We start from the raw sequence: 24,868 nt of genomic DNA on the forward strand, positions 1-24,868 counted from the left end.
TGCGAGGAGAATATCAGGCCATTAGTTAAGACTTTAACCTCAAGCAGACTTAGGTTAAGCAGGTTTCACCTCTGAATGACTTAAATTCCATAGATATTTTTCATTTAATAAATAAAATCATCATTTACTTAGTTTAATTTGTGTCTGCTTTTAATTCTTTTAATGGCCCGAAACAATTATGTGACAAAAAACAGATGCAATCTGTGAGGTGAGGCATCGCAGCTCTGTGGATTCTTCCATCTTTCCACCTCTGCACACAATAATCATTTGGAGATCATTTAACCTGCTTACAGAAACAACACAGAGGAGATATCTACCATCTATGCCAGCAAGAAAGATCATTTCAAATGTCCTCATATCCCACCATGCCTTCCACAATAAACCTTTTGCCTAAACATTACCTGGCCACTTCTGGTGCTTTCCTGCAACTGCATCACAAAAACAAACCTTCAACTGTGACAATATGATGAAGTGGAAAATTCAAGCACAGATGATCATAATTTGTAACAAATCAGCTTGGAGGGGAAGGGACAAAGAAGCAACATGTCTCTGCATCAAAAGGTCTTTATTTCTGTTTCTTAGACACTGGACATGATGGCAGAAAATCTAAATAAGATATTTTGTGTTAGAAAGCTGATAAACACAGAGAAGTGTAAAATAAGACACAAGTGAACCAAGTTTGACTTGCAAGGGTGAAACAGTCCTCTGCCAGAACAGTGACTTCCTTCTCACAAAGGGAGAATCCGTCCACCAGCCTTTTATTTACAACTCGCATTTCTACAAGCAAAAAGTGGGAATTGGTTCAGCCAATTCTTACAGAGATTTCAACCTAAAAGAGTAGTCATTCCCATATATGGTAGAAGCTTTTCATGTCCAGAGAGTGATTCACTCCAGACCGCATTCGATAACCTTCCACAAACACTTTTTCACACTAAAAAAGCAATCATAGGAATCATCTTAACTATAGTAGAACATCAGACATAAACATGATTTAAACTAAACAATGATAACTTATATACCGTATTTTTCCAACATTTTGTAAAACCTGTATCTATCAAACAGATTCCTCTGTATTCATCTTGATTTATATATTAGCCACATTTCCTAAAATGATCCAGTTTTAAAGTTTGGTCAGACGTCGATTTAAAGTGTAGTAAAAAGTACAGTATTGTGCAAATAACACGTAATAATTCAGTCAGTCAGTCAGTCATTTTCTACCGCTTGTTCCATAGTGGGTCGCAGGAGAGCTGGTGCCTATCTCCAGCAGTCTATGGGCGAGAGGCGGGGTTCACCCTGGACAAGTCGCCAGTCCATCGCAGGGCAACACACAAACAACCACGCACACACTCATTCATACACCTAAGGGCAATTTAGAGTGACCAATTAACCTAACAGGCATGTCTTTGGACTGTGGGAGGAAGCCAGAGTACCCGGTGAGAACCCACGCATGCACGGGGAGAACATGCAAACTCCATGCAGAAAGACCCCCGGTTGGGAATCGAACCCAGGACCTTCTTGCTGCAAGGCAACAGTGCTACCAACTGCGCCACCGTACAGCCCGTAATAATTCATAATAACCTTAATTGGAAAATGTGTGTTTTATATCTATATTTATATATATATATTTTTTAAAAGCCTAGGTTCTAACAGTTTATAAATGTAAGTATTGCCATTATTTATTATTACATAATTGTAACTTCTTAACAACAGACAGCCACATTTTTACCCTTATTTACCTTTCAAGACCAACTATTTACACAAGTGCCCCAGTTAGTAGTGCAGCTCGATGAACTACAGACTCCAGCTTCCCCACTGGATGCTTTCTGGGATTCACAAGGTTAAAGATTTTCACGTGTGTGAGTTCCCATGTGAAACTTCAAACTGTGCCTGCCGCTGAAACACTTTCCACAGGTCTGACAGGAGAAAGGCTTCTCCCCCGTGTGCGTTCTCATGTGATCCGTCAGGTGGCTGCGCCGTGAGAAGTACTTTCCGCACACTTCACACGGGTAGGGCTTCTCCCCCGAGTGCGTTCTCATGTGAACTGTCAAGAGGCTACTCCGAGAGAAGGACTTACCACACAACCCACACGGGTAAGGCTTCTCGCCCGTGTGAATTCTCATATGGACATTTAAGGCACTGTTGTGAGTGAAATGTTTACCGCAGGTGAGACATGGGAATGTCTCACCTGTGTGAGTTATCATGTGAACATTTAGGTGACAGCTCCGGGAAAAACGTTTCCCACACACCCCGCAGGGATACGGCTTCTCACCTGTGTGGGTTCTCATGTGGACGGTTAATGCGCTGCTTTGAGTGAAACTTTTCCCACACGACAGACAAGGGTAAGGTTTCTCGCCCGTGTGTATTCTCATGTGGGCAGTCAGGCTGATTTGCCTGGTAAAACCCTTCCCACAGGTCACACATGAGAAAGGCTTCTCACCTGTGTGGGTTCTCATGTGACGAGTTAAATCACCGCTGTCGTTGAAACCTTTACCACACACTTCACACGGATAAGGCCTCTCACCAGTGTGGGCTCTCATGTGACGGGTTAGATTGCACCTCTGAGTGAACGTTTTTCCACAGGTCAGACACGTGAAACCCTTCTCACCTGTGTGGGTTCTCATGTGATCATTTAAGTAACTACTGAGTGTAAAATATTTATCACATACTTCACAAGAATACAGGTTCTCATCTCGGCTTGATTCTGAGTCTTCAGGATTGCTCCCTTCCTGATTATGGGTCTCAGCCTCTGGAAAGTCCTGAGAGACGAGTTGGTTCCTGATTGGTTCTGGTTCTCCATAGTCTTTTTCTTCAAAGGAATCAGTCTCCTGCTTCAGCAAAAGCTTCTCCTCATCCTGACTAATACAGATTTCCATCTCTTCTACTTTCACCTGCAAAATATCCCCATCCTCTGGTTCTACTTTTATCTGCTGATGCTGTAGCTCCTCCTGGTTCTGAGATTTATTCATAGGCTCTTGTTCCACCTTGTCCGTTGTCATCTGCACACCTTGAGGTTCCACTTGGTCTTCTTTTACCTGCAGTATTTGTAGTTCCACCTGTTCTTCTTTTATCTGTTGATGGTGTAGTGCCGTTTGGTTCTCGGTTACAGAACCAAGTTCCTGCTTCTTCGTACTATCAGTCATCTGCAGCAATTTAAGTTCATCCCATTCTTCTTTTATCTGCACAGGTTCTGATTTCTCCTTGTCCACACTGGAGTTCCCATCTTGATGATCTGTGAAATTCTTCTCCTTCCAAACATGACATGGATGGTCTGGAAAGACAAACAGACAAAGGAACAATGTTACGGACCACTGTGTGACCTAGATTGTAGAATATACATTTGTATCTACACACCGAAGGCTACCGTGATGCTAAAACTACAGATGGATTTTCAGGGTTAAGCAGCAATAGAGAATTGATTTTTTTCCACAATTAAAAGTTTGAGTAAATTAGTGTTAAATGTTGTAAATTGTAAATTGTTGAAAATTGCAATGACAATAACAGCTGCAACCGCTGTGCATTCAAACATCCCTGATCTGACCTTTTTACATGTGTTTCACTCTTCTGATCAAGACTTTGCAAAAGGTCTTCACCATAACTTTAGACTCAGGTAAAGAAATATTTATTTTGCAGATGTTTTTTAGAATGCTAAAATATGCCATGTTAGTATGACCCTGATGTGTTATGACCCAAAGCTTTCTGCATACATATTAAAGTGTTCTTTAAAACAAATGAGGCTATTTTCCTGCTTTAGGAATCCGGCCGTTAAAATCTTGTTTGGTTCTTAGAAGATCAAATATAAACACCTTCAGAAGTTAAGCTCTCAGCCAGGAAGATCTACAGTTTCCTTTCATTCTTCTCTTCTTTTGTGGTTTAAACAACAGGGTGGAAAAAAAGCAATATTCAATTTCTCTTATTATCTGTCTATTGCAAAGCAACCACACCTTCTTCAAGGTCATCTGATTGGTGATCGGGCTTCTCTTCTGGAGCTCTGACTCAGATAGAGAAGAGAACAGACAGCAAAGAATCCATTGTTTGGCCCAAACCAATCGGAACCAAGCTTGATCAACCAGGTTCTGTTAGATGACTTTATTGTTTTGCTTGTATGGCCTATTTTCCTGTGTTCTAATAATTCTGCGTAGGTTCCTGCTAGAGAGTTCTTTTCTCCTCTTTGTCTGAGCCAGAAAAGCTCGAGCTTAAGTCAGCAAGTTTATTTTTGTCCTGCTAAACATTTGGTTCTGAATCCAGAGAGAGAGACCATCAAGATATCCAGAAACTGTCCCAGAACCCAAACGCTGCCTTTTTCAAGCAACCTCAGGGCAGATAGAACCAGTGATGAGGCCTGCTTCCCTCCAGCTGAGAGAGAAAGCAGAGCAGAAAGTTGGGTTCAAGAAAATCCACATTCTGACCCAGTAAGATACTTATTATCACTTTTAATTCTGGTGATTCTGCTGCTAGAAACTGGCACACCAAAATATTCCCTCTTTGAATTACCTCTTTCCTCTTGACTTTCAACCAAATTTGCTTAGGGCTGCACCAAATCAGAAAAATATACATCACTGCATTACTATTGCTAAAAATTGTGATCATGAATCGATTATGATTAACCCATATTTGTCTGTTTTTACCCCCTCTATCAGTGAACTTTAGTATTTCTTTTTCTAAAAATATGCATCAGGCGGAAGCTTGAAGGACAATTAGATTCCATCCAACTGGCCAAATATGTTATAGATATGCAGACAGATGTGTAACAGTACACAGAAATCACGGTTCAGTACATACCTTAGTTATAAAGTTACAGTTTGGTACTTCTTTACAGATGCTTCAATCAGGAGAAACTAATAAAAATGTAATGAATTCACTTTTTCTTTTTACTCAGCAGAGAAACAAGATTTTTAACATTTATGAAAATAATCAGATTTTATTCTGTTTTAGAATTTCAAAAAGTGACCAGAAAAGAACTGAGTGGAAATACACTCACCGGCCACTTTATTAGGTACACCTGTCCAACTGCTCATTAATGCAAATTTCTAATCAGCCAATCACATGGCAGCAACTCAATACATTTAGGCATGTAGACATGGTCAAGATGATCTGCTGCAGTTCAAACTGAGCATCAGAATGGGGAAGAAAGGTGATTTAAGTGACTTTGAACGTGGCATGGTTGTTGGTGCCAGACGTGCTGGTTTGAGTATTTCAGAAACTGATGATCTACTGGGATTTTCACGCACTACCATCTCTATGGTTTACGGAGAATGGTCCGAAAAAAAGAAAATAGTTCTGTGGGGAAAATGCCTTGTTGATGTCAGAGGTCAGAGAAGAATGGCCAGACTGGTTTGAGCTGATAGAAAGGCAACAGTAACTCAAATAACCACTCGTTACAACCAAGTCATGCAGAAGATCATCTCTGAATGCACAACATGGCGAACCTTCAGGCGGATGGGCTACAGCAGCAGAAGACCACATCGGGTGCCACTCCTGTCAGCTAAGAACAGGAAACTGAAGCTACAATTCACACAGGCTCACCAAAACTGGACAATAGAAGATTGGAAAAACGTTGCCTGGTCTGATGAATCTCGATTTCTGCTTCAACATTCAGACGGTAGGGTCAGTATTTGGCGTCAACAACATGAAAGCATGGATCCATCCTGCCTTGTATCAACGGTTCAGGCTGGTGGTGGTGGTATAATGGTGTGGGGGATATTTTCTTGGCACACTTTGGACCCCTTGGTACCAATTGAGCATCATGTCAACACCACAGTCTACCTGAGTATTGTTGCTGACCATGTCCATCCCTTTATGACCACAGTGGACCCATCTTCTGATGGTTACTTCCAGCAGGATAACGCGTCATGTCATAAAGCAGGAATCATCTCAGACTGGTTTCTTGAACATGACAATGAGTTCACTGGACTCAAATGACCTCCACAGTCACCAGATCTCAATCCAATAGAGCACCTTTGGGATGTGGTGGAACGGAGATTCTCATCATGGATGCAGCCGACAAATCTGCAGCATCTGAGTGAAGCTATCATGTCAATATGGACCAAACTCTCTGAGGAATGTTTCCAGTACCTTGTTGAATCTATGCCACCAAGGATTAAGGCAGTTCTGAAGGCAAAAGGGGGTCCAACCCGGTACTAGCAAGGTGTACCTAATAAAGTGGCTGGTGAGTGTATTTTCAAATAATAAAGGGTAGGCCGGTAGCCAATGGCTGGATAAACAGATTAAACATTAACAAAACCATTTCAAAATGGTGAATGTTGTTGTTTAGGAATTTCTAATAAGACTGTGCTGACAGTTAAGATTAAAACATGTTTAAATCATTTTGGAGTTGTTTTGACATACAAGCAATCAGTGTACTTCAATTACCTTTAAAAGCGCAGCTGTTGGGAAATCCTCTGTTACTGTCATTAAAATATACTTATATTACTTATTTGATTCCATATGTACTGTAGATATTAATGAATACATGTTTTTGTATCTGCGTTCCTTCAAAATTGTCACAAATCAAGCCGAGGAATATAATCAGGAGAATCTGGATAGGAATTAAATGTTATCTACTAATTACTTAGTTGTATTGAGCACTTTCCTTTGTAAATGTGATTTTAAAATCTCATAAAATGGTGTCAGAGACCTGGTCTGCCAAACCAAACCCATCTTCACACCACATGAAGGGTGCTATAATGATCCACTGTGAACCTGATTCTGGGTTGCTGCTGTCCATTGTCCTGGAGCTGGTCCAGTTCACCTCACCACGGTGCTGCAGCAGCAGACTCTCACAGTTATAACATTTCCCTTTCTTAACTGTTAACTTAGTCCATGTTGATCATTTCTGAGCAATTAATTTTATTATTATATTACAGAATTTGAAATAGTAAATTGTACACTGAATCTCACTGAATTAGAATAACAGCAAAACATTTATTTACATAATTCAATTGTAAATGTTGAACAAATATACAACATAGATTAATCACATATGAGCGATATATTCCAGGTGTTTCTTTCTGTTAAACTCTCTAAATTATTATGAAGCTTAATAAAAGTAAAGGTTTTAAATGCATCACTCTGTGTGTCTGTTTATTGGGTTTAAGCTTGGAATTACCGAACAAACTTCATGATTTTCTATTTTATTGAGATCTACCTGCAATAAACCTAACGCGGCTTTGGTCAAATTGTGTAAAACTGGAATAAAACGACTAAAACGTAGTTTTTTCAGTACACGTTTTGTAGTTTATTAATTGTGCTTGAACGCATCATGAAGTATCCCAAGACGTGCAGTAGTACAAAACAACTCTCAATGGTATCCTGTGGGTCTGCTGACCTTCACTCCATTATAACACTTCCACTCCACTTGTGAAGTCCCCATTTAGCCCAGACATTTACCAGTCACTGGTCTGCACTGGTCTGCAAGTGAACCCAGTCATACACACTCCTTCTGTCTGGGTGATGTTTGGGAATGTTGACTTAACAGATCTCTAAAATAATCTGCAAATAACACGAAATCCTACAAACTGCTTCCAAGAATGCTTCCTCAGATTGTATCACCAGTAAAACGACGTGAGTACCGCTGGTGTTACAAACCTGTTCCGTGTCGGGTTATTTGGGAACTTCGGGGCAGATCCAGCAGCCTGTGATCTGAGTCCATTTCTTCTTCGGCACCAGCGGTCTGTCGTTGTTTTAATAACTCTTTAAGCCAGAATGAGCTAAAATAAGCTAATTCTCCTGACAGACACAGGAATTGAATTAATGACGCTGTCTTGTTGCCTTACTGTGGCGCTCCGGGAGAAACTGTTACACAACTTTTGGTTCCGCTTTCAGTTTAACTGGCCATACCGACCAGCCCACCTAGAACAGGAGGACAGGGGAAGCTTGAAGCATCACTGAAAGGATGATGGTTTCTCTGAAAACATGTAAACAATTTGAGACATTGTAAACTATTAAATTAAATGTCATTAAATGTCTCTACCTCATTTAAAAACATCACTGTGAGATCTGTAAGGAAAAACGAATTACTAAGAAAATTATCAATCATTTTTGAACAAGAAACAAATCCAACTGTAATTAAGATCAGTAAAAAACCCTGATGACCAACTAATATTATTTAAAGAAGGAAATATGAGTGCGTGCATATGTACATGAGTACATGTAGAATGCATTAAAAGCAATGTTTGATTCTTCTTATCAAAAAGGATCTCCTTTCTTAAAGATTTAGTTATCTCCATGCAGTTTTGTTCAGTTTGAAAACAAATATTTTTTCTAAGAAATGATCCTCTATAACTAATAATTCAGTCTCCCAAGAGTTTACTAAATCTAGAGAAAAGGTGAAAAATGCTGCTTTCATTTATTTCATTTTACCATTATCTAGTTTTTTTTTTTTTTTTTTGGACCAACCATATTACTAGAATGCAGGATTTTGGAAGCATTTTTGACCTGGACATGGACTTTACATCACATATAAAATAAATTTCAAGGATCTCTTTCTTTGACTTGACCTATATATCTTACATGTTCTATGCACCAGCAGCAAAACAGTTGCACAGCATGATGCTACCACTGCTATGCTTGACAGTGTGTACAGTGTGCTTAGGCGGAAATCTTGAGTTTTCTAAACCTTTCTCTTGTCATTGCAGCCACGAAGCTCATGTCAGTGTCCTTTGACCATAGCAGATTTATTCAGATGGCAATTTAATCATCACCATTTGGGCAGCTCTAAGTCTGAGCTGAGCTTGAAGGTGTCTGTTTTGCAGTTTGGTCTTTTTTTTGAGGCAGGCAGCCTCTCATTCTATATTGATGTAAAACTCACTTCACCGTGGACAGTGATGGTGAAATTGCAGCAGATGAATGTTCAGAGGAGTCAAATTAAGGCTTTTACAGTATCTGCTTTTAAGCATGGCATTTGTATAATCATGTTGTGGGCCAGTTCAGCTGTCAGAGGCATTGGTGCATTGGACAAAGTGATGGAAATATGCTCACGCAGGGATAGCTAACCTAACAGCTAGAGGGTTAAAATGTGAACTAAAGAATGGCATTGATCCCAAACTCATATCGAAGCTGATAATGGAATGGATAAAGCAGACTTACGATAAATGTCTGGAACAGATTTGGCCTCAGCTTGTTCATAAATTTAAAATAAGAGTGGTCACTATTATATTGCTATTTTATGTGATATTTTGCATTTTAGTATTTTTAATACAGAGTATTTTGATCTGTATTCTATTAAAGGTAGTAAATGTAACTTTTTAAATCCAAACAAAATATTCTACTCTATTCTATTCTATTGTATTGTCTTCTATTATATTCTGAGCTTTTTCGTTCACTTCATGCATCTGACCAGAGGGGGCGCCAGCAGTGAACTATTCCTCGAGTTATGACGCGTAACCTCTGAACCCGCAGGTTTCCCACGTGGTTCAATGGAAGCGAGCAGAGGAAACGTGCAGAGTGCCGAACAGAGAGCCGGGATGAAGAAAACAAAGAAAACAGACAAAAAGAGAAGCAAACAGGACGAGGAGGCTGAGGAGGAAGATCAGGTGAGACGCACAGTGGCAGCCAGCAGGAGGAAGAGGAGGTGGACTGGGTGAACTGGTCAAGAGCTGGTGGTTGGCTGTTAGCATGTTAGCACAGAGAAGGCAAAGCACAACAACGCTGGGCTGGATTGAGTAAAAGGGCACAGTTTGCTGTTAGGATTTGATCAGAAACAGATTTTATCATTCAGGATGAATGACTGAGCTGCAGACCAGACTGAGTCAAAGTTAATGACAGCTACACTGGGAAGCTGCTCTCCATCAGATGGTCCATCTCTAAATGGGATTCTGTTAAGGGATTGCATCCCCCCCAACCATTAGATAAGACTGATTCATTTTAGCCATTCCATTTAACAAATATCACAATTTTACTTACAATAATTTAAACAATATATGGAGTGAGAAATAATCTGCCCTCTTCTGAGATACAAAACAAAATCACTTGCAAACAATATCAACAACTTCTATACAGTATAACTGATTAGAGTTGTACCATACATCAGTGTCTACATCTACAATATTGCAGTCTTACAGGACATCTTAGATGCAATGTTTGGTGGTTTTCATGCATTCATCTCTGCATGACAGAACCAGTTGATGGGCCCCTCCTGGCCTTGATGTCCACACCAGATACAGGTTTTAGGGACTGAGGTACAAAACCTCCTGGAGAGTGGTGGAAACAGTGAGCAAAATGTAGGTTAAGGACACAAATGATATCTGCATTGCAATATTGAACAATAATATTGAAATTGCTTGTTTTTTGCAGAATTTATTATTTAATTTTATTAGATAAAGAAAAATTCTCATATATTTTTTGTGTAATTTCTGAAACTGAATAATACCCAAAGATCATTATGTAAATTGGCCCCATGTATCAAAATGCAAATATTGACCAATGTAATTCGCACATATTTGTTTTTTAATTTAATATGAATTTTATTAATAAACAACATTTCAGGGAAGGAGAAATTAAAACAAATTGCTGTTCATCACTTCGAGATCAATACATCATATCAAACTCGGAATATATCCATATTTGCAGTGGGCCATTATTTCAATGTTTAACAGGTCTTTAAAGCAAGAGAGATGTAAGATCAACTTGTTAATCTTTTTGTCTTTCTGACCAGAGATCCTTCAACTAAACCAAGAACAATAAATTAACGTGTCATAACCAAACAGCATAACAACAACAGGGGGTAAAGCTGAAGTGAACTTTTTAAGTCTGAGACATAATAAGAAATAAGACATAAGAAATAGAGATCAGAGTAAGCTCAGGTTGGGGATCTTGGAGACAAGGCAGAGATGTTTTGGCCATATTCAGCAGAAACATTTAACCAGATCCATGTTGAACATGGAGCTGCCAGTGAGGAGAAAATGAGAAGGAGCACAGAGGAGGTTCATGGATGTAATGGAGCAGGATATGCAAAAAGTCTGGTGTGACAGATCGGGGGAACCACTAAATGCAGCATTTAGAAAAGGAAGAACATGTAAAATCACAAAGGATGGAATCAGGATATAACAGCAAGCAAAAAAACTCATAGTCATTTAATAGAATACCATAGAAAGAAAAATAAAGTACAATAGAATAAGAAAATTGAAAGTGATCGAGTAAAGCTGAGACAGGTTCTTTCTGCTTTCTGAGGTGCTGTTAAATAAAATGTAGATGAGCAATCACCTCTTCTCCTCAGATTGGATCATCTAAAAGCATCTGGACATTCTGCTTCAATGTACCAGAGGCAACATGATGCAGACCGGGCCAGAAATAAACTAAGTTAAAACCCAACAATTAAAAGTTTTCTCTATAACATTTGAGGAAGCCAGTAGAGACCAAGGCTGGTGTTATTTTTACTTCTGTTTTTCTGTTTTATGCGGCAAAACTTGAAATAAAATTGATAATAAATTGTTTGTAAAAACTGAAATATTGGTCGTTGTAGGCTTACCTGTTTATTTATGTGTAACTCTGAACTCTGAGATTTCCAACATTTCCAAATCGTACGTAAACAAAGCAACTCTGCAGTAATATTGTGGCTTCCATGTTATCTGCTAAAAGTCTTGCTCTCCCTCCCTCTTCTGCAGCCTGTTTGAAAATGCAGGTTCTATTTAAAGGTCTTCTTATACCTTTTGTGTTTTTCTGACTCACTGACACTAAAAACACCTCACTTTAAAACTTCTTCCTTCATTAACACCTTTCACACCGAAGAGTGTTTTTACTGCTGAAAATATGGTGAGGATTGGATTTTTTGAGTTTGCAACCAGCTGGACACCAGTCAAGGTGAAAATCGACTAAATTCAGCCCCTGGTCAGGTTTTTGGAGCATCTCTGACTTGGTCCACCGTTTAAGATGTTTACTGCTTTTTTCAAGAAGTCAGGGAATAAATGTTTCTGTCTTTCTGTTCCTTAGCCTTTTGATTTGAACAGCAAAGCTATGGAGGAAGATGAGGATGATGATGATTTATCAGACAGTGAGGACAGTGTCTACTCGGGACTGGAGGATTCTGGGAGTGACTCTGAGAAGGAGGAGGAGGATGGAGGATCAGATGATGCCAATGAGGATGAGCAGGACCAGAGTGAGCAGGTATATCTGACCTCTGTATTTCCTGGTAGAGACTCACCTGTACATATCCACATCCACCTCATCGTTTCCTGTGTCATACTTTGTCTGCAGTCACTTGTAAAGGAGAGCAAGAAGAAGGAAGGAGCGGGTGAGGAAAAGGAAATGAAGAAAGAAGACGAGTACGACCACGATACTTCAGACGAGGAGGTGGGCTGAGTTTATTTTTGAAAATCAGACGTTCTCTGTGTTCTCCTAGGCTTTTCTTTTCTTGTATTGTCTGCTCATATTCTGTCAGAGGCTCTGATGTTTGTTCGGCATCTTCAGGTTAATGCAATATGTTAATGACCTCAAGGTTGTGCAACGATTTAATTTTGTTCTAAAAGTGAGCATTTTTATACCCCCAAAACCAGATTTAGAGGTTGTATTGTTGTCTGCATTTGCAATGCTGTGAAAAAGTTGGTACCCCCTTTCAGATTTAATTTGTTTTTGCCTAATTAATGAATTCAGCATTTAAAAAGCAAATAGAGAACCAGTCTATATGAAATATATAACATGTTTTAGTAGGTTATAAAGTGAGATTTTTATTTTTGCACGTGCATTCTGTTCAAAGTTTTTTTGAGAAGATTCAAAAGCCTGCAGGAAAAAAGTTGCATGATGGATGCTTGTGTTTCTGTTTCCTCCTCTTCCTCATCTCTCTGCTGTGTGCCGTTGAATTGCCCTGCAGGACATCAGGAACACGGTGGGAAACATTCCCATGGAGTGGTACAAAGACTTCCCTCACGTCGGCTACAATTTAGACGGGAAGAAGATCTATAAGCCGATCAGGAACAAGGATGAGCTTGATGACTTCTTGGAGAAAATGGAGAACCCAGACTACTGGTGAGCAGGCAGGAGAAAAACGTTCTCTTTATCACAGTTTCAAACACAAAGTTCTCATAAAACTATTCTACTTGCAGGAAAACGGTTCATGACAAGAAGACTTCGAGTGACATCGTGCTGTCGGATGAGCAGATAGAGCTGGTGAACCGTCTGCAGAGAGGACAGTTTGGAGACGTTAACTTCAATGAGTATGAGGTATACTGACTCTCTGGTGATGTATGCTGTGGATCCAACCTCTGCTAACAGTAAGCTTTGCTTCTTTCTCAGCCCACAGTGGAGTTCTTCAGTAAAGATGTCTTGATTCATCCAGTCACAAACAGACCTGCAGACAAGCGCAGCTTCATCCCTTCACTGATCGAAAAAGAGAAGGTAAACAGCCCCGAAACATGGTGCACCTGCTTTATCAGCTTTTTGCTTCTCTGACTGTTTGAATCCACGTTCCTACAGGTATCCAAACTGGTACACGCCATTAAAATGGGTTGGATCAAACCTCGGCGGGTGGAGGACGACAGCAGGGGACGATTCTACGACTTATGGGCCAGTGAGAGCTCTTCTATTCTGGCCAAACACAAGATGCACCTGCCTGCTCCCAAAATCCCTTTGCCGGGTCATGAGGAGTCCTACAACCCCCCACCGGAGTACATGTTCACAGATGAGGAGGTTTGTCACTTGCCTGCATGTCTGAGTCTTTCTCTGTCTGTGTGCTCAGTGGTCTTCCTGTCTTACTCTTCGCAGAAAGCTCTCTGGGAGCAGCAGGACCCGTCAGACAGGAGGCTGCCATTTGTTCCCAAAAAGTATCCCAGTCTCCGTCAGGTTCCAGCGTTCTCTCAGTTTATCCACGAGAGGTTTGAGCGCTGCCTAGACCTTTACCTGTGTCCCCGACAGAGGAAGATGAGGGTGACTACCTGTTCATTACACCTCCATCCAGCAAGTGGAGCTGGTTTGTGGACTTAACGAATCCCTGTGTGTCTGCCTGCAGGTGAACGTCAATCCAGAAGATCTGATTCCCAAACTTCCCAAACCAAAGGACCTGCAGCCGTTTCCAACAACCCAGTCTCTGGTAAAATAAAAAGAAACGTAAAAAACTCTCAGAAATTAGATGCATCCATGACGCTTTCATTGGGCTCTCCTGTTATTCCCTTGAATTTCCAGGTGTATCGAGGTCACAGCGGTCTGGTTCGTTCCATCAGTGTTTCTCCATCAGGACAGTGGCTTGTTTCAGGTAATAACTCCTTCTGTCTGTTCATAAGTCATAGTTTTCCCTTGTTTAAATATAACGTTTTGTATTCTAGCTGGAGATCTCAAACACTTTTAACATAGAAGGAAACAAAAACTAAACAAATAAGCTCTTTTAAAAAAGTCCCAAACTGATGGAGTCAAATAAATAATCTCAATAGACATTCCTTAAAATGTTTAAGGCCATAGTAGCTGTGGTTCTTCTTATAATATTTATTTTTCTATAGTAGTGGTTCCTAAACTGTATCGGCTGATTGTAGACGTAGACCAGTAAGAGGTTCAGCCTGAAAACCTTGATTAAAACCTCTAAGGTTTTATCGCGTCGAAGTATTTAAGCAAACATGATCTAAAAGAGATCAGTAAAGCTTCTCTGAAGTGAACATTTTCAAAACCTGCGTTACATACTGCTTTGCATAAAATGTAATAAACCAATATATAATATAGTGATTGTAAAATCACAGAGTACACACAAATATATTCAATGAAAACCTTTAAATCTGGTTCTGATCAAAAGAAAAATCATTTGGGGAAGAATTAGGTCTTCAACAAAGATTTAAAATTGTTCTCCTCATTTTCAGGGAACACCATTCCATATATTAGGGCCCACCACAGAAAAAGCACAGTCCCCTCATGTTTTTAAATGTGAAGTGTGATGGAAGATGTTGGTCTAAGGGGGTTGTATGGATTTAGAAGGTTGCAAATAGGTGTTGGATGTATTTATTGCTTTCTAGACCAGGAAGATGATTTTTTTCTGAATCCTGAATTTCACTGGCAGTCCGTGAAGGTGCATGAGAGCTGGGGTGATTTGAGCACAGATTTGGGTCTTGGTGGCAAAATAAAGGCATGACATTACAAGGCAAAAAGATCAGATTCAAAGTCAATTTAATTCTACGAGTATTATGCCAGTTGGTCGAAAGTTTTCCATGTTTTTTGTCGAGTCATTGACTTTGCTGCAATTCCTCTTCCTGTGCGAGCATGTTATGACGGTGGAAAGTTTGGGCCTCCATCTACGTCGATTTTTATTGTGTTCCATAATTATTATTATTATCAAAAAAACTGCAACAGAAATTTTCTCGTGGCTTAAATCAAGTAACAGATGTAATGTTTTATTATCCCTTTTTTGTTTCAAAATAATGTGTCCATTTTCACATTAAAGCAGACGCGTCACCTAAGAAATGGCTCAACCTGGAATTTGAAGTCAACAGTCCAGATAATATGACAGTTTTTTGGGAGTCATATTTAAGCTGTATGTTTACTGTATTTACAGGTAGCGATGACGGCTCGGTCAGGCTCTGGGAGGTGTGTTCGTCCCGCTGCATGAAGACAGTCCAAGTGGGTGGAGCTGTGAAGAGCGTTGCATGGAACCCGAACCCATCACTCTGTCTTGTGGCTGTAGCTGTGTAAGGATATCTGTTCTCTTGTTACTTACTGTAACCCGAACCGTTAATTAATTAAATGAAGGCTGTCTGTCTTATCTCCTGTTCATCTCTCTGGTCTTTTATCTTACATCTTGTTCTTATTGTTGGTTTCAGGGACTCTGCGGTCTTAATCCTGTCTCCAGCTCTGGCTGATAAACAGGTCCTCTTATCGTCAGAGAGGCTCCTCACTACTCAGCAGGAGGAGGGGCCCTCTGAAGAGTCTCAGACTGTTGTTTGGTCAGAAACTGATGGAGAGGAGCTAAATCAGGACATCCGTCTCAAAATCCAGCATCCCAAAGTGAGATAATTCCCCTGAATAGTTTAGAAAAGCATGATTTGTACCTAAAGGGAACTAACAGAGAAGTATCCATCTCCTCAGGCTGTCCACCAGGTGACATGGCACAGTAAAGGAGACTACCTGGCCTCGGTGATGCCGGACCATTCCAGCCACCTGCAGGTGTTCATCCACCAGTTGAGCCGTCGACGGAGCCAGAATCCCTTCAGGAGAAACAAAGGCCTGGTACAGGCGGTGTCCTTTCACCCCATTAGGCCCTACTTCTTTGTGGCCACGCAGCGTTCGGTCAGAATCTACAACCTGGTCAAGCAGGAAATGACCAAAAAACTCCAAGCCAACTCCAAGTGGATCTCTAGTATAGCCGTGCACTCTGGAGGTAAGTGGATGGATAGGAGCTGATCTCCATGGAGTTATGCCTTGTTCAGTCCAACCTTTATTACATTACTGCTTTTGGGCTGAGCCTGTTTCACCTTTCTGACTGCAGGTGATCATGTGATCTGCGGGAGCTACGATTGCAGGCTAAGCTGGTTTGACCTCGACCTTTCTACAAAACCTTACAAGATGCTACGGTACATTATTACCTGTACTTGTAACACCGCTCAGTAATGATTTGTTACTAATGAACTGATTCATCTCAGTAAATTAGGTGTCCATTGCAAAGAGATTTTATCTTCAAGGACTTGCTGGTTATAAATAAGTATATAATCAAAGCTAGTTTATGTCAGTAGCTGAGTTCAAAACGTGAAGCTCATATTCATTATGCACAGTGTAATAAGACAATGAAAAATAGTTTCCATACAGAGATGTTGGCCTACTGAAAGGGATGTCCATGTATTATACTGGATCTGCACTCAGTACTTGCTCAGGACTCCTTTTGCATGAATTACTGCACCAATGAGGCATGGAAACAATCTGCCTGTAATTCTATTGAGGTGTATGAAGCGCCAAAGCAGCCAAAAGCTGGGTGAAAATACGCGTGACCGATCAGAGGAAACAGTAAGTGAGACGGAGTGAATATAGAATACAGATGTAACTGGATAACTGTCAGAAACCCTGACAGAAAAACCCACAAGTTTATATTTATTTCATTTATTTCAATTCACTTTTATTTATATAGCGCCAATTTACTTTACAAAATCAATTCAATCGAGTCATACAGATTCCAACTCAGGTTCATACATTCCAATTAATTCTAACTATCAAATAGTTCAGTTGGATTCAGTTATTTATTCAAATTGTTTCAAAGATTTTCTATCTAAGGAAACCCAGCAGATTGCATCCAGTCAGTGACTTGCAGCATTCACTCCTCCTGGATGAGCATGTAGAGACAGTGGACAGTCACTGGCGTTGACTTTGCAGCAATCCCTCATACTGAGCATGCATGTAGCGACAGTGGAGAGGAAAAACTCCCTTTTAACAGGAAGAAACCTCCAGCAGAACCAGAACCAGGCTCAGTGTGAGCGGCCATCTGCCACGACCGACTGGAGGTTTGAGAGAACAGAGCAGAGACACAAAGAGAACAAAGAAGCACTGATCCAGGAGTACTTTCTATGGGAAGGAAAAGTGAAACATTAATAGTTGTAGCTCATTTAGAGGCTTCATTTAGGAGAGAAAGACTGCTAAGCAGATAAACTCTGAGCCAGTTTTCAAGTCTAGTGGATGAAAGAGAGCACATACAGTTAATCACAGTAGAAGCTCAGCCAGTAGCGATGTCTAGGAGAAACACAAAATTGACCTATCAAGACGGATTATCAGCAGATGACATAGCGCCCCAAATCATCACTGACTGTGGAAACATACTGGACTTCAAGTAATGTGGATTCTGTAACTCTCCGCTCTTCCTCCAGACTCTGGGACCTTGATTTCCAAATAAAATACCAACTTTACTTTCATCTGAAATGGGGACTTTGAACCTGTGAACAACAGTTCAGTTGTTTTTCTCCTTCTGACATGGTTTAGTTAAAGATGGTGTGGTTCAGGAATGACTTAACACAAGGAATGCAGGGAAGCGACAGTTGTAGCCTGGATACATGTCTGGTGGTTCTAAAAGGTCTGACTTGAGCTTCAGCCCTAAACATTTAAATGGGCTTTGCTTCACAATCCTTTTACTGCACTTTTACTTTCTACTTAACTTACTCATATATACAGGCAGCGTCTATCATTAAATATAAAAGTATTCTGAGAAGCTGAATGTTGAGGTTTCTTTAACTAGAAGCTAAAATCATCAGAATAATCAGATATAAAATATTTTAAATAAAGTTTTCTTTATTCTATATACAGGGGTTGGACAATGAAACTGAAACTCCTGTCATTTTAGTGTGGGAGGTTTCATGGCTAAATTGGACCAGCCTGGTAGCCAGTCTTCATTGATTGCACATTGCACCAGTAAGAGCAGAGTGTGAAGGTTCAATTAGCAGGGTAAGAGCACAGTTTTGCTCAAAATATTGAAATGCACACAACATTATGGGTGACATACCAGAGTTCAAAAGAGGACAAATTGTTGGTGCACGTCTTGCTGGCGCATCTGTGACCAAGACAGCAAGTCTTTGTGATGTATCAAGAGCCACGGTATCCAGGGTAATGTCAGCATACCACCAAGAAGGATGAACCACATCCAACAGGATTAACTGTGGACGCAAGAGGAAGCTGTCTGAAAGGGATGTTCTGGTGCTAACCCGGATTGTATCCAAAAAACATAAAACCACGGCTGCCCAAATCATAGCAGAATTAAATGTGCACCTCAACTCTCCTGTTTCCACCAGAACTGTCCGTCGGGAGCTCCACAGGGTCAATATACACGGCCGGACTGCTATAGCCAAACCTTTGGTCATTCATGCCAATGCCAAACGTTTGTTTCAATGGTGCAAGGAGCACAAATCTTGGGCTGTGGACAATGTGAAACATGTATTGTTCTCTGATGAGTCCACCTTTACTGTTTTCCCCACATCCAGGAGAGTTAAGGTGTGGAGAAGCCCCAAAGAAGCGTACCACCCAGACTGTTGCATGCCCAGAGTGAAGCATGGGGGTGGATCAGTGATGGTTTGGGCTGCCATATCATGGCATTCCCTTAGCCCAATACTTGTGCTAGATGGGCGCGTCACTGCCAAGGACTACCGAACCATTCTTGAGGACCATGTGCATCCAATGGTTCAAACATTGTATCCTGAAGGCGGTGCCGTGTATCAGGATGACAATGCACCAATAAACACAGCAAGACTGGTGAAAGATTGGTTTGATGAACATGAAAGTGAAGTTGAACATCTCCCATGGCCTGCACAGTCACCAGATCTAAATATTATTGAGACACTTTGGGGTGTTTTGGAGGAGCGAGTCAGGAAACGTTTTCCTCCACCAGTATCACGTAGTGACCTGGCCACTATCCTGCAAGAAGAATGGCTTAAAATCCCTCTGACCACTGTGCAGGACTTGTATATGTCATTCCCAAGATGAATTGATGCTGTATTGGAGGTCCTACACCATACTAATAAATTATTGTGGTCTAAAACCAGGTGTTTCAGTTTCATTGTCCAACCCCTGTATAATTCTATTGATTGACTGACTTGATTGATTCTTACCCATCAGACACCATAAGAAGGCGGTGAGGAGTGTGGCCTACCACAGGGGTTACCCACTGTTTGCCTCAGCATCTGATGATGGATCAGTGATCATCTGTCACGGCACCGTTTACAAGTAATAACCACACCCATTCATATGTGACGCACATTGTGTTATGAAGGAAAATGTTAAAAGTTTTCTTCTCCCTTCCAGTGACCTGCTGCAGAACCCGCTGATTGTCCCAGTCAAAGTTCTCAGAGGTCATGTGATCACGCATGACCTTGGCGTCCTGGACGTAACCTTTCACCCCACACAGCCCTGGGTGTTCTCCTCCGGCGCCGACGCCACTATCAGACTCTTCACCTAAGAACCCGCTCTTTATGGCTTTGTGGCCTGCTGACTCTTGTTATGTGTTGGAGGTGGTCATCTCAGCCTCTCTGTGGTATCCTGGTAACAGGCTAATACTGGTTGCTTGGATACCACGGGTTGTCATTCCCGCAACACTGAGGATGTCATTTCCTTTAGTTTTTATGTTTGTTTGTACTCAATAAAATATAACATTCTTACTGTTCATGTTTTACTGTTTGTTTTACTCTGCAGGAAGAGAGCAAAGAGCTGTTTTAACCACCAAACTTCTCACTTTGTGACAAATAACAATGAACTTCTACACCGGTTTGTTTTAATTAGCTGTTCAAGTGTTCCTGGGATCACTTGAGCATTATTTTAATACTGCAGCCTATCTGTGTATTCGTGCTGACCTTGTCTACCCATTAATGACCATACTATCTATCTTCTAATGGCCTTTTCCAGCATCTCAAACTGGGTTCCACAAACACCAGATCTAAATCCAAAGGATAACTTTTCTTCAAAGTTTTATTAAATATTATTAGTTCCTATTGGTGTTAGGGGCTTTTAAGTTGAAAGGTTTTTGTCAAGTCATAGCGTGTTTCCGGCGGACCTTTTCTGGTGTGACACCAGACCATGACGGCAGTAGACAGAATTACATCGAGCCGCCAAAACTGTGTTTACACCAGCTGTTACTGGTAAATATGATTAAAATAACAGCTCGAATTTAAAGCTGATGTTGCTACATTCTGCTACAGCTTATTATACTTTACGATACATTTCTGTGGGGATTTGATACATTAATGCAACTCAGTACAGCGGCAGAAACAGGTGGCAGCTTTAAATAAGTACAAATCAATTAAGCTCTGGTCTGTAAATCACTTATTTAATATAATTGTAATCACAACCTAATAAACTGTCATGTCGTACAGCTAAATGCGTGAGCTATATAGTTAAAACCCGTATTTCTAAATGTTGAACTGCAGGAATCATCGGTTGACATTGCAGGAGAGTCCGCATTTTCCTGTTGTTTTGAGCCTGTTCTCTGTTCCTGTTTTGCAGTGAAGAAAATGTGTGGAAGCTGTGTGAGTTTGTTAAAACAGAGAGAACTACTCCACTGGAACAACTCTTTGTGGTTTTTATCTCCAATGACAAACGGATGGTGAGAACCTGGGGACAAAGATGAAGCTCCGGGGACAAGCAGAAAGTACCTCTAGTAAACCAGACCAGCTTCTGCTGGAGTTACAGCGTCTCTACCAGCTATGTGTCAACGAGCTTTTAACATCTAGAGACTGAACCTTTTGCCCATTTTTTGTAAAATAGCTTCAGCTCTGTGAAGTTGCTACTTTTGCCAACGATTCATAATTTAGATTCAGGTCTGGACTTTGACTTGGCCATTTAATCTAGACCATTCGATAGTAGCTCTAACTGAATGTTTTGTGTTTTTGTCCTGCTGGAAGGTGAACCTCCACCTCAGTCTCAAGTGTTTTAACTTCTTCCAGTATTGCCCTGTGTTTAGCTCCACCCATCTTTCCATAAACTCTGGCCAACCTCCCTGACTCCGCTGAGCAAAAAAATAAATAAATCATCCCCGCAGCATGATGCAGCCACTACCACATATTAGCAACTGGTGTGCTCAGGGTGATGTACTGTTACTTTTACCCTTCGAATAGTGTTTTGCATGTAGGCCAGGAAGTTTAATTTTAGTCTTACCTGACCAGAGCATCTTCCGTGTTTGCTGTGGTCTTACATCTTTTGTTACCTTCTTCTTGCCACGCCACCATAAAGCCCAGATTTGTAGAGTGCACAACTGCTATGCATCTGGCCCACAAAGTTTTCCACCTAAGCTTTCTGCAGCTTCTCCAGAGTTTAGGGGTGTCGAGTAAAGTGGGTAAATACAAATGCACGTGACACTTTTCTGGTATTTATATGGATAAGATTGAACTGGTTTACCAGGTAAAATCCCAGTTTTTGAAATTTTAATTTGTGGGGTGTGAGGCGTTCAACCACTGTATGAAACATCTCTCAGGTTGTATGGCGCTGTCAGTTCGGTGCTGGTTTATTAAAACATATGTAGGTTCTGATAAACATCATGAAATCTTTAGAAAATGTATCAGTTTTAATTATACCACATTCAATCATATGTGTGCCCCAATGTGAGGCTTGTCTGAAACGTGAGTTCCTAAAGAACCAATGATTTTCTTCCAAAGCTGAAGATGCTATTCGTTCTTCTTCAGATTCCTCTGTGGAAACAGAAATCTGGACATGGTGACCGGCCTGTGATCTGGGTCTGTTTTCACTCATTTTTATCCCTGAATGTGATGTTGCAACTGTTTTATGACATCAATAACAGTGCCACTGTGTTATAGGACTACCATGTGATCCTGCTTCATGTGCGTCCTGAGTCGGACTCTCTGGTTTACGATCTGGACTCCGAGCTGTCGTTTCCCTGCAGCCTGAAGCTTTATGGAACCATGGCGTTCCGCTCGGACTGCCACATCAGACCGGAGTACCACAGGTAACGCTGCAGAAAGATGAAGGTAACACATATGATGACCTCACAGTAATGTCTTCAAGTGTCTGTGACAGGAAGCTCCGTGTGATTCCTGCTGACAGCTTCCTGTTGAACTTTGCTTCCAATCGATCTCACATGAAGAACCCTGATGGAACCTGGAAGATGCCTCCTCCTCCACACCAGCCTATACAGACTGCAGGTAGTATGTCTTCCTTCATTGTTAGCTGTGTCTAATGAGTCCAACACAAACTGGGGGTGATGTCATGTTATGATGCATCTCCTCTTCAGAGTGCCAGATGAACCTGGACGATTTCATCAGCATGAACCCTGCTGTTGGCTGGGGTACGGTCTACAGTCTGGATCAGTTCCTGCACACATACACAGAAAACTCCACTACATCATCAATTTCATCGTCTTTACCCTGATCTTCATCGGTGTCTTCTTCATTTTGTTGCTCCAACGGGTTTTTAGTTGGAAGTGTTGGATCTAAATACCAGTGAACTCTTATTTTTGTGTGGAACTGTCTCGGATCCAAAGTCCTTCACACCAGCAGGTGGAGCTCATAGAAAAGCAGAAAAATTGTGTGTTCAATCCTGTGGTCCTCTGTAGAGACTGATTAATGTATTGATCCTTTAGTTTCTGGGAATCTCATCTATTCATATATTATCTACTGATCAATAAATGCTTTTTTAAGCACCTTTGAGCATGTTCACATTATTTTTAGAACCTAAAGATAAATAAAAGAAACAAATACAACATTTTCAGATAAGTTGCAGATTTTTAACTGAATTCAGTCTGAGTTAAAAAAGATAATGTTAAGATGTCCTTTTGTTTTAGTCTAAACATGAATTTATTACCATTAAATCAGTAAACTATCTTTTGAGGAAAACGTGGCGTCAGACACACAGTTAGCTGCTGTTAAACCTCCACAGACACTAATACTCCCCTATCTGTACTTTACATTCTGAGCTCAAAATGTCAGTATTCGGAGTTCATTTACATTTCAGAAAGAACAATTAAAATGTGTTTTGAAATATATGCATTTGTAACTTATGTATATGTATCCAACATATTATTTATGAGTTAATATTGAAGCTAAATCAGAAGATTCTCGGTTTGGCTACTGGAGGGAAGTGGTACCTTGTAAACACACTGACAACAATACAGTGCGCAATATAGGGATTTGTATTTAGAAAATATTTACAAAAATATATACAGACAAGTACTTGAAAATTTAACTTCACGAATCCCCATAAATGTTTTTTCTTTGCGAAGGCAAAAGAGTTCAACTCCCTGAGGGGAGTAAAAAAAGGTCATTGGCAGGATCCAGTTGAGTCCAGAGTGAAAATGATTATGCTGTTGCCTTGGAGTGGTGGGGATTTAACAGATCTCCTGGTTCCGACTAGGGTTCGCTCGCCATCAGTCTGGTCAGTTCAGCAACAGACAGAAATCAGGAACTCAGGAACCTGGCCTGTGTAAAACAGACCTAATAATAAATAACCCTGAGTTTTTTCAATATCTAAAATCATTATATAAATATAATCAGTACATTTTTCTTTTCTTATTATTTACTATAGTAAATAAATTCATAATATAAGCAAAATTAATTTCACTTTTCAAGTATTACAACGCTCAATATTCCACCTTAGCACTTCAAAAAGAAATAGCATTTCACCTTTTCAATATATCTTTCAATTAAATGCTTAAAGGTTAAAATAAGACCGAATGCTTAGTTACTTATTACAGTAATATCAGGTGCCATACAGAATATAAACGTTTGTGCATATTCAAATAAAGTTTGTTAGCAATAGCATTGATCTAACAGAGTCCAATCAATCACCTGGAGGCTCACGCTAGCAAGCTAACTCCAGAACACCGGTTCCCACACCAGAATGCACAATCAGCTGACGTTTTATTTCACACACAGACATCTAAAAGTTGAGAAGCATATCAGTCAGACACGGCAATACCAACCTTAGATAACGGCTTACAAACGGCTTGAAGTCTACCTGTGGCAGCTACGGAATAGCGTCTCCCACCTAGCGTGACGTGATGAGCAGCAGCTGTTTAATGAGACACTGACGGTCACGTGATAATGAAATCACGAGACAATGAAACCACGCGAGAACACATGTACTAAATGACAGGAAACAAAATACTTAAGAAGATTATGGAAATTAGGACTTTTTTTTTAAAATAAATCTTTAAATTAATAAAATGAGAAAAAATAATTCTTTAAGAAAATAAAATTTTGGGGAACCATAATTTCAACCACAAAAATAAAATAGTAAAGAATAAAAGACTCAAATTAATAATAAAAATTGATCTAATGGAAATGGGGAAATGTCAAAGGGAAATGGGAAAAATTACCCTGGTTACACATTTATCACAGGAAATTCTAGCAGGCATTTCTTTAAGGTAAACAGATATGATGGACTCGTGATGTGGGTGAAAACAGAATATTGCATGGTGGTTGTACTCTGCACAGTGGTTGTGCAAAGAAGGGAGAAGAGGTAAAAAGAGGTTGTGAGATAAAAAAAAAACATT

At 40.3% G+C, this 24,868-nt stretch overlaps 3 protein-coding genes across 4 annotated transcripts; 2 read left to right on the plus strand and 1 right to left on the minus strand.

The window, feature by feature from the left end:
• Nucleotides 1-1,427: 1,427 nt before the first annotated feature.
• LOC124879075 (gastrula zinc finger protein XlCGF28.1-like) lies at nt 1,428-7,778 on the minus strand. Its single transcript, XM_047383381.1, has 2 exons — nt 7,585-7,778; nt 1,428-3,268 (listed from the first exon to the last, which is right to left on the minus strand). Exons 1-2 carry the CDS (start codon nt 7,646-7,648, stop codon nt 1,839-1,841), a joined length of 1,494 nt encoding a protein of 497 aa, XP_047239337.1. The 5' UTR covers nt 7,649-7,778; the 3' UTR covers nt 1,428-1,838.
• A 1,594-nt stretch (nt 7,779-9,372) lies between these two features.
• On the plus strand, nt 9,373-20,032 carry bop1 (BOP1 ribosomal biogenesis factor). Its single transcript, XM_047383352.1, has 16 exons — nt 9,373-9,530; nt 11,926-12,099; nt 12,190-12,285; nt 12,803-12,957; nt 13,035-13,152; nt 13,225-13,326; nt 13,405-13,617; nt 13,693-13,854; nt 13,937-14,017; nt 14,110-14,179; nt 15,461-15,593; nt 15,726-15,909; nt 15,991-16,282; nt 16,391-16,475; nt 19,489-19,596; nt 19,675-20,032. Exons 1-16 carry the CDS (start codon nt 9,414-9,416, stop codon nt 19,826-19,828), a joined length of 2,244 nt encoding a protein of 747 aa, XP_047239308.1. The 5' UTR covers nt 9,373-9,413; the 3' UTR covers nt 19,829-20,032.
• A 354-nt stretch (nt 20,033-20,386) lies between these two features.
• wdyhv1 (WDYHV motif containing 1) lies at nt 20,387-23,024 on the plus strand. 2 transcript variants are annotated; one of them, XM_047383392.1, is made up of 6 exons: nt 20,387-20,504; nt 20,869-20,968; nt 22,044-22,094; nt 22,176-22,324; nt 22,384-22,520; nt 22,610-23,024. In XM_047383392.1, exons 1-6 carry the CDS (start codon nt 20,443-20,445, stop codon nt 22,744-22,746), a joined length of 636 nt encoding a protein of 211 aa, XP_047239348.1. In that variant the 5' UTR covers nt 20,387-20,442; the 3' UTR covers nt 22,747-23,024. The 2 variants fall into 2 exon arrangements, with proteins under 2 accessions (XP_047239348.1, XP_047239349.1); XM_047383393.1 differs by having other exon boundaries at nt 20,388-20,504; nt 22,396-22,520.
• The last annotated feature ends 1,844 nt before the right edge of the window (nt 23,025-24,868 follow it).

Source organism: Girardinichthys multiradiatus, chromosome 13 (assembly GCF_021462225.1).
Source record: "Girardinichthys multiradiatus isolate DD_20200921_A chromosome 13, DD_fGirMul_XY1, whole genome shotgun sequence".
NCBI lineage: Eukaryota > Metazoa > Chordata > Actinopteri > Cyprinodontiformes > Goodeidae > Girardinichthys > Girardinichthys multiradiatus.

Coding starts and splice junctions, on each gene's coding strand:
- bop1 (XM_047383352.1), top strand. CDS start 9,414: ATGGAAGCGAGCAGAGGAAACGTGCAGAGTGCCGAACAGAGAGCCGGG. Junction 12,100..12,189: donor AGCAGGACCAGAGTGAGCAG/GTATATCTGACC, acceptor CTTTGTCTGCAG/TCACTTGTAAAGGAGAGCAA. Junction 16,476..19,488: donor AAACCTTACAAGATGCTACG/GTACATTATTAC, acceptor CTTACCCATCAG/ACACCATAAGAAGGCGGTGA.
- wdyhv1 (XM_047383392.1), top strand. CDS start 20,443: ATGACGGCAGTAGACAGAATTACATCGAGCCGCCAAAACTGTGTTTAC. Junction 20,969..22,043: donor TCTCCAATGACAAACGGATG/GTGAGAACCTGG, acceptor GTTCTTCTTCAG/ATTCCTCTGTGGAAACAGAA. Junction 22,095..22,175: donor GTGACCGGCCTGTGATCTGG/GTCTGTTTTCAC, acceptor ACTGTGTTATAG/GACTACCATGTGATCCTGCT.
- LOC124879075 (XM_047383381.1), bottom strand. CDS start 7,648: ATGGACTCAGATCACAGGCTGCTGGATCTGCCCCGAAGTTCCCAAATA. Junction 3,269..7,584: donor AATAACCCGACACGGAACAG/GTTTGTAACACC, acceptor TTGTCTTTCCAG/ACCATCCATGTCATGTTTGG.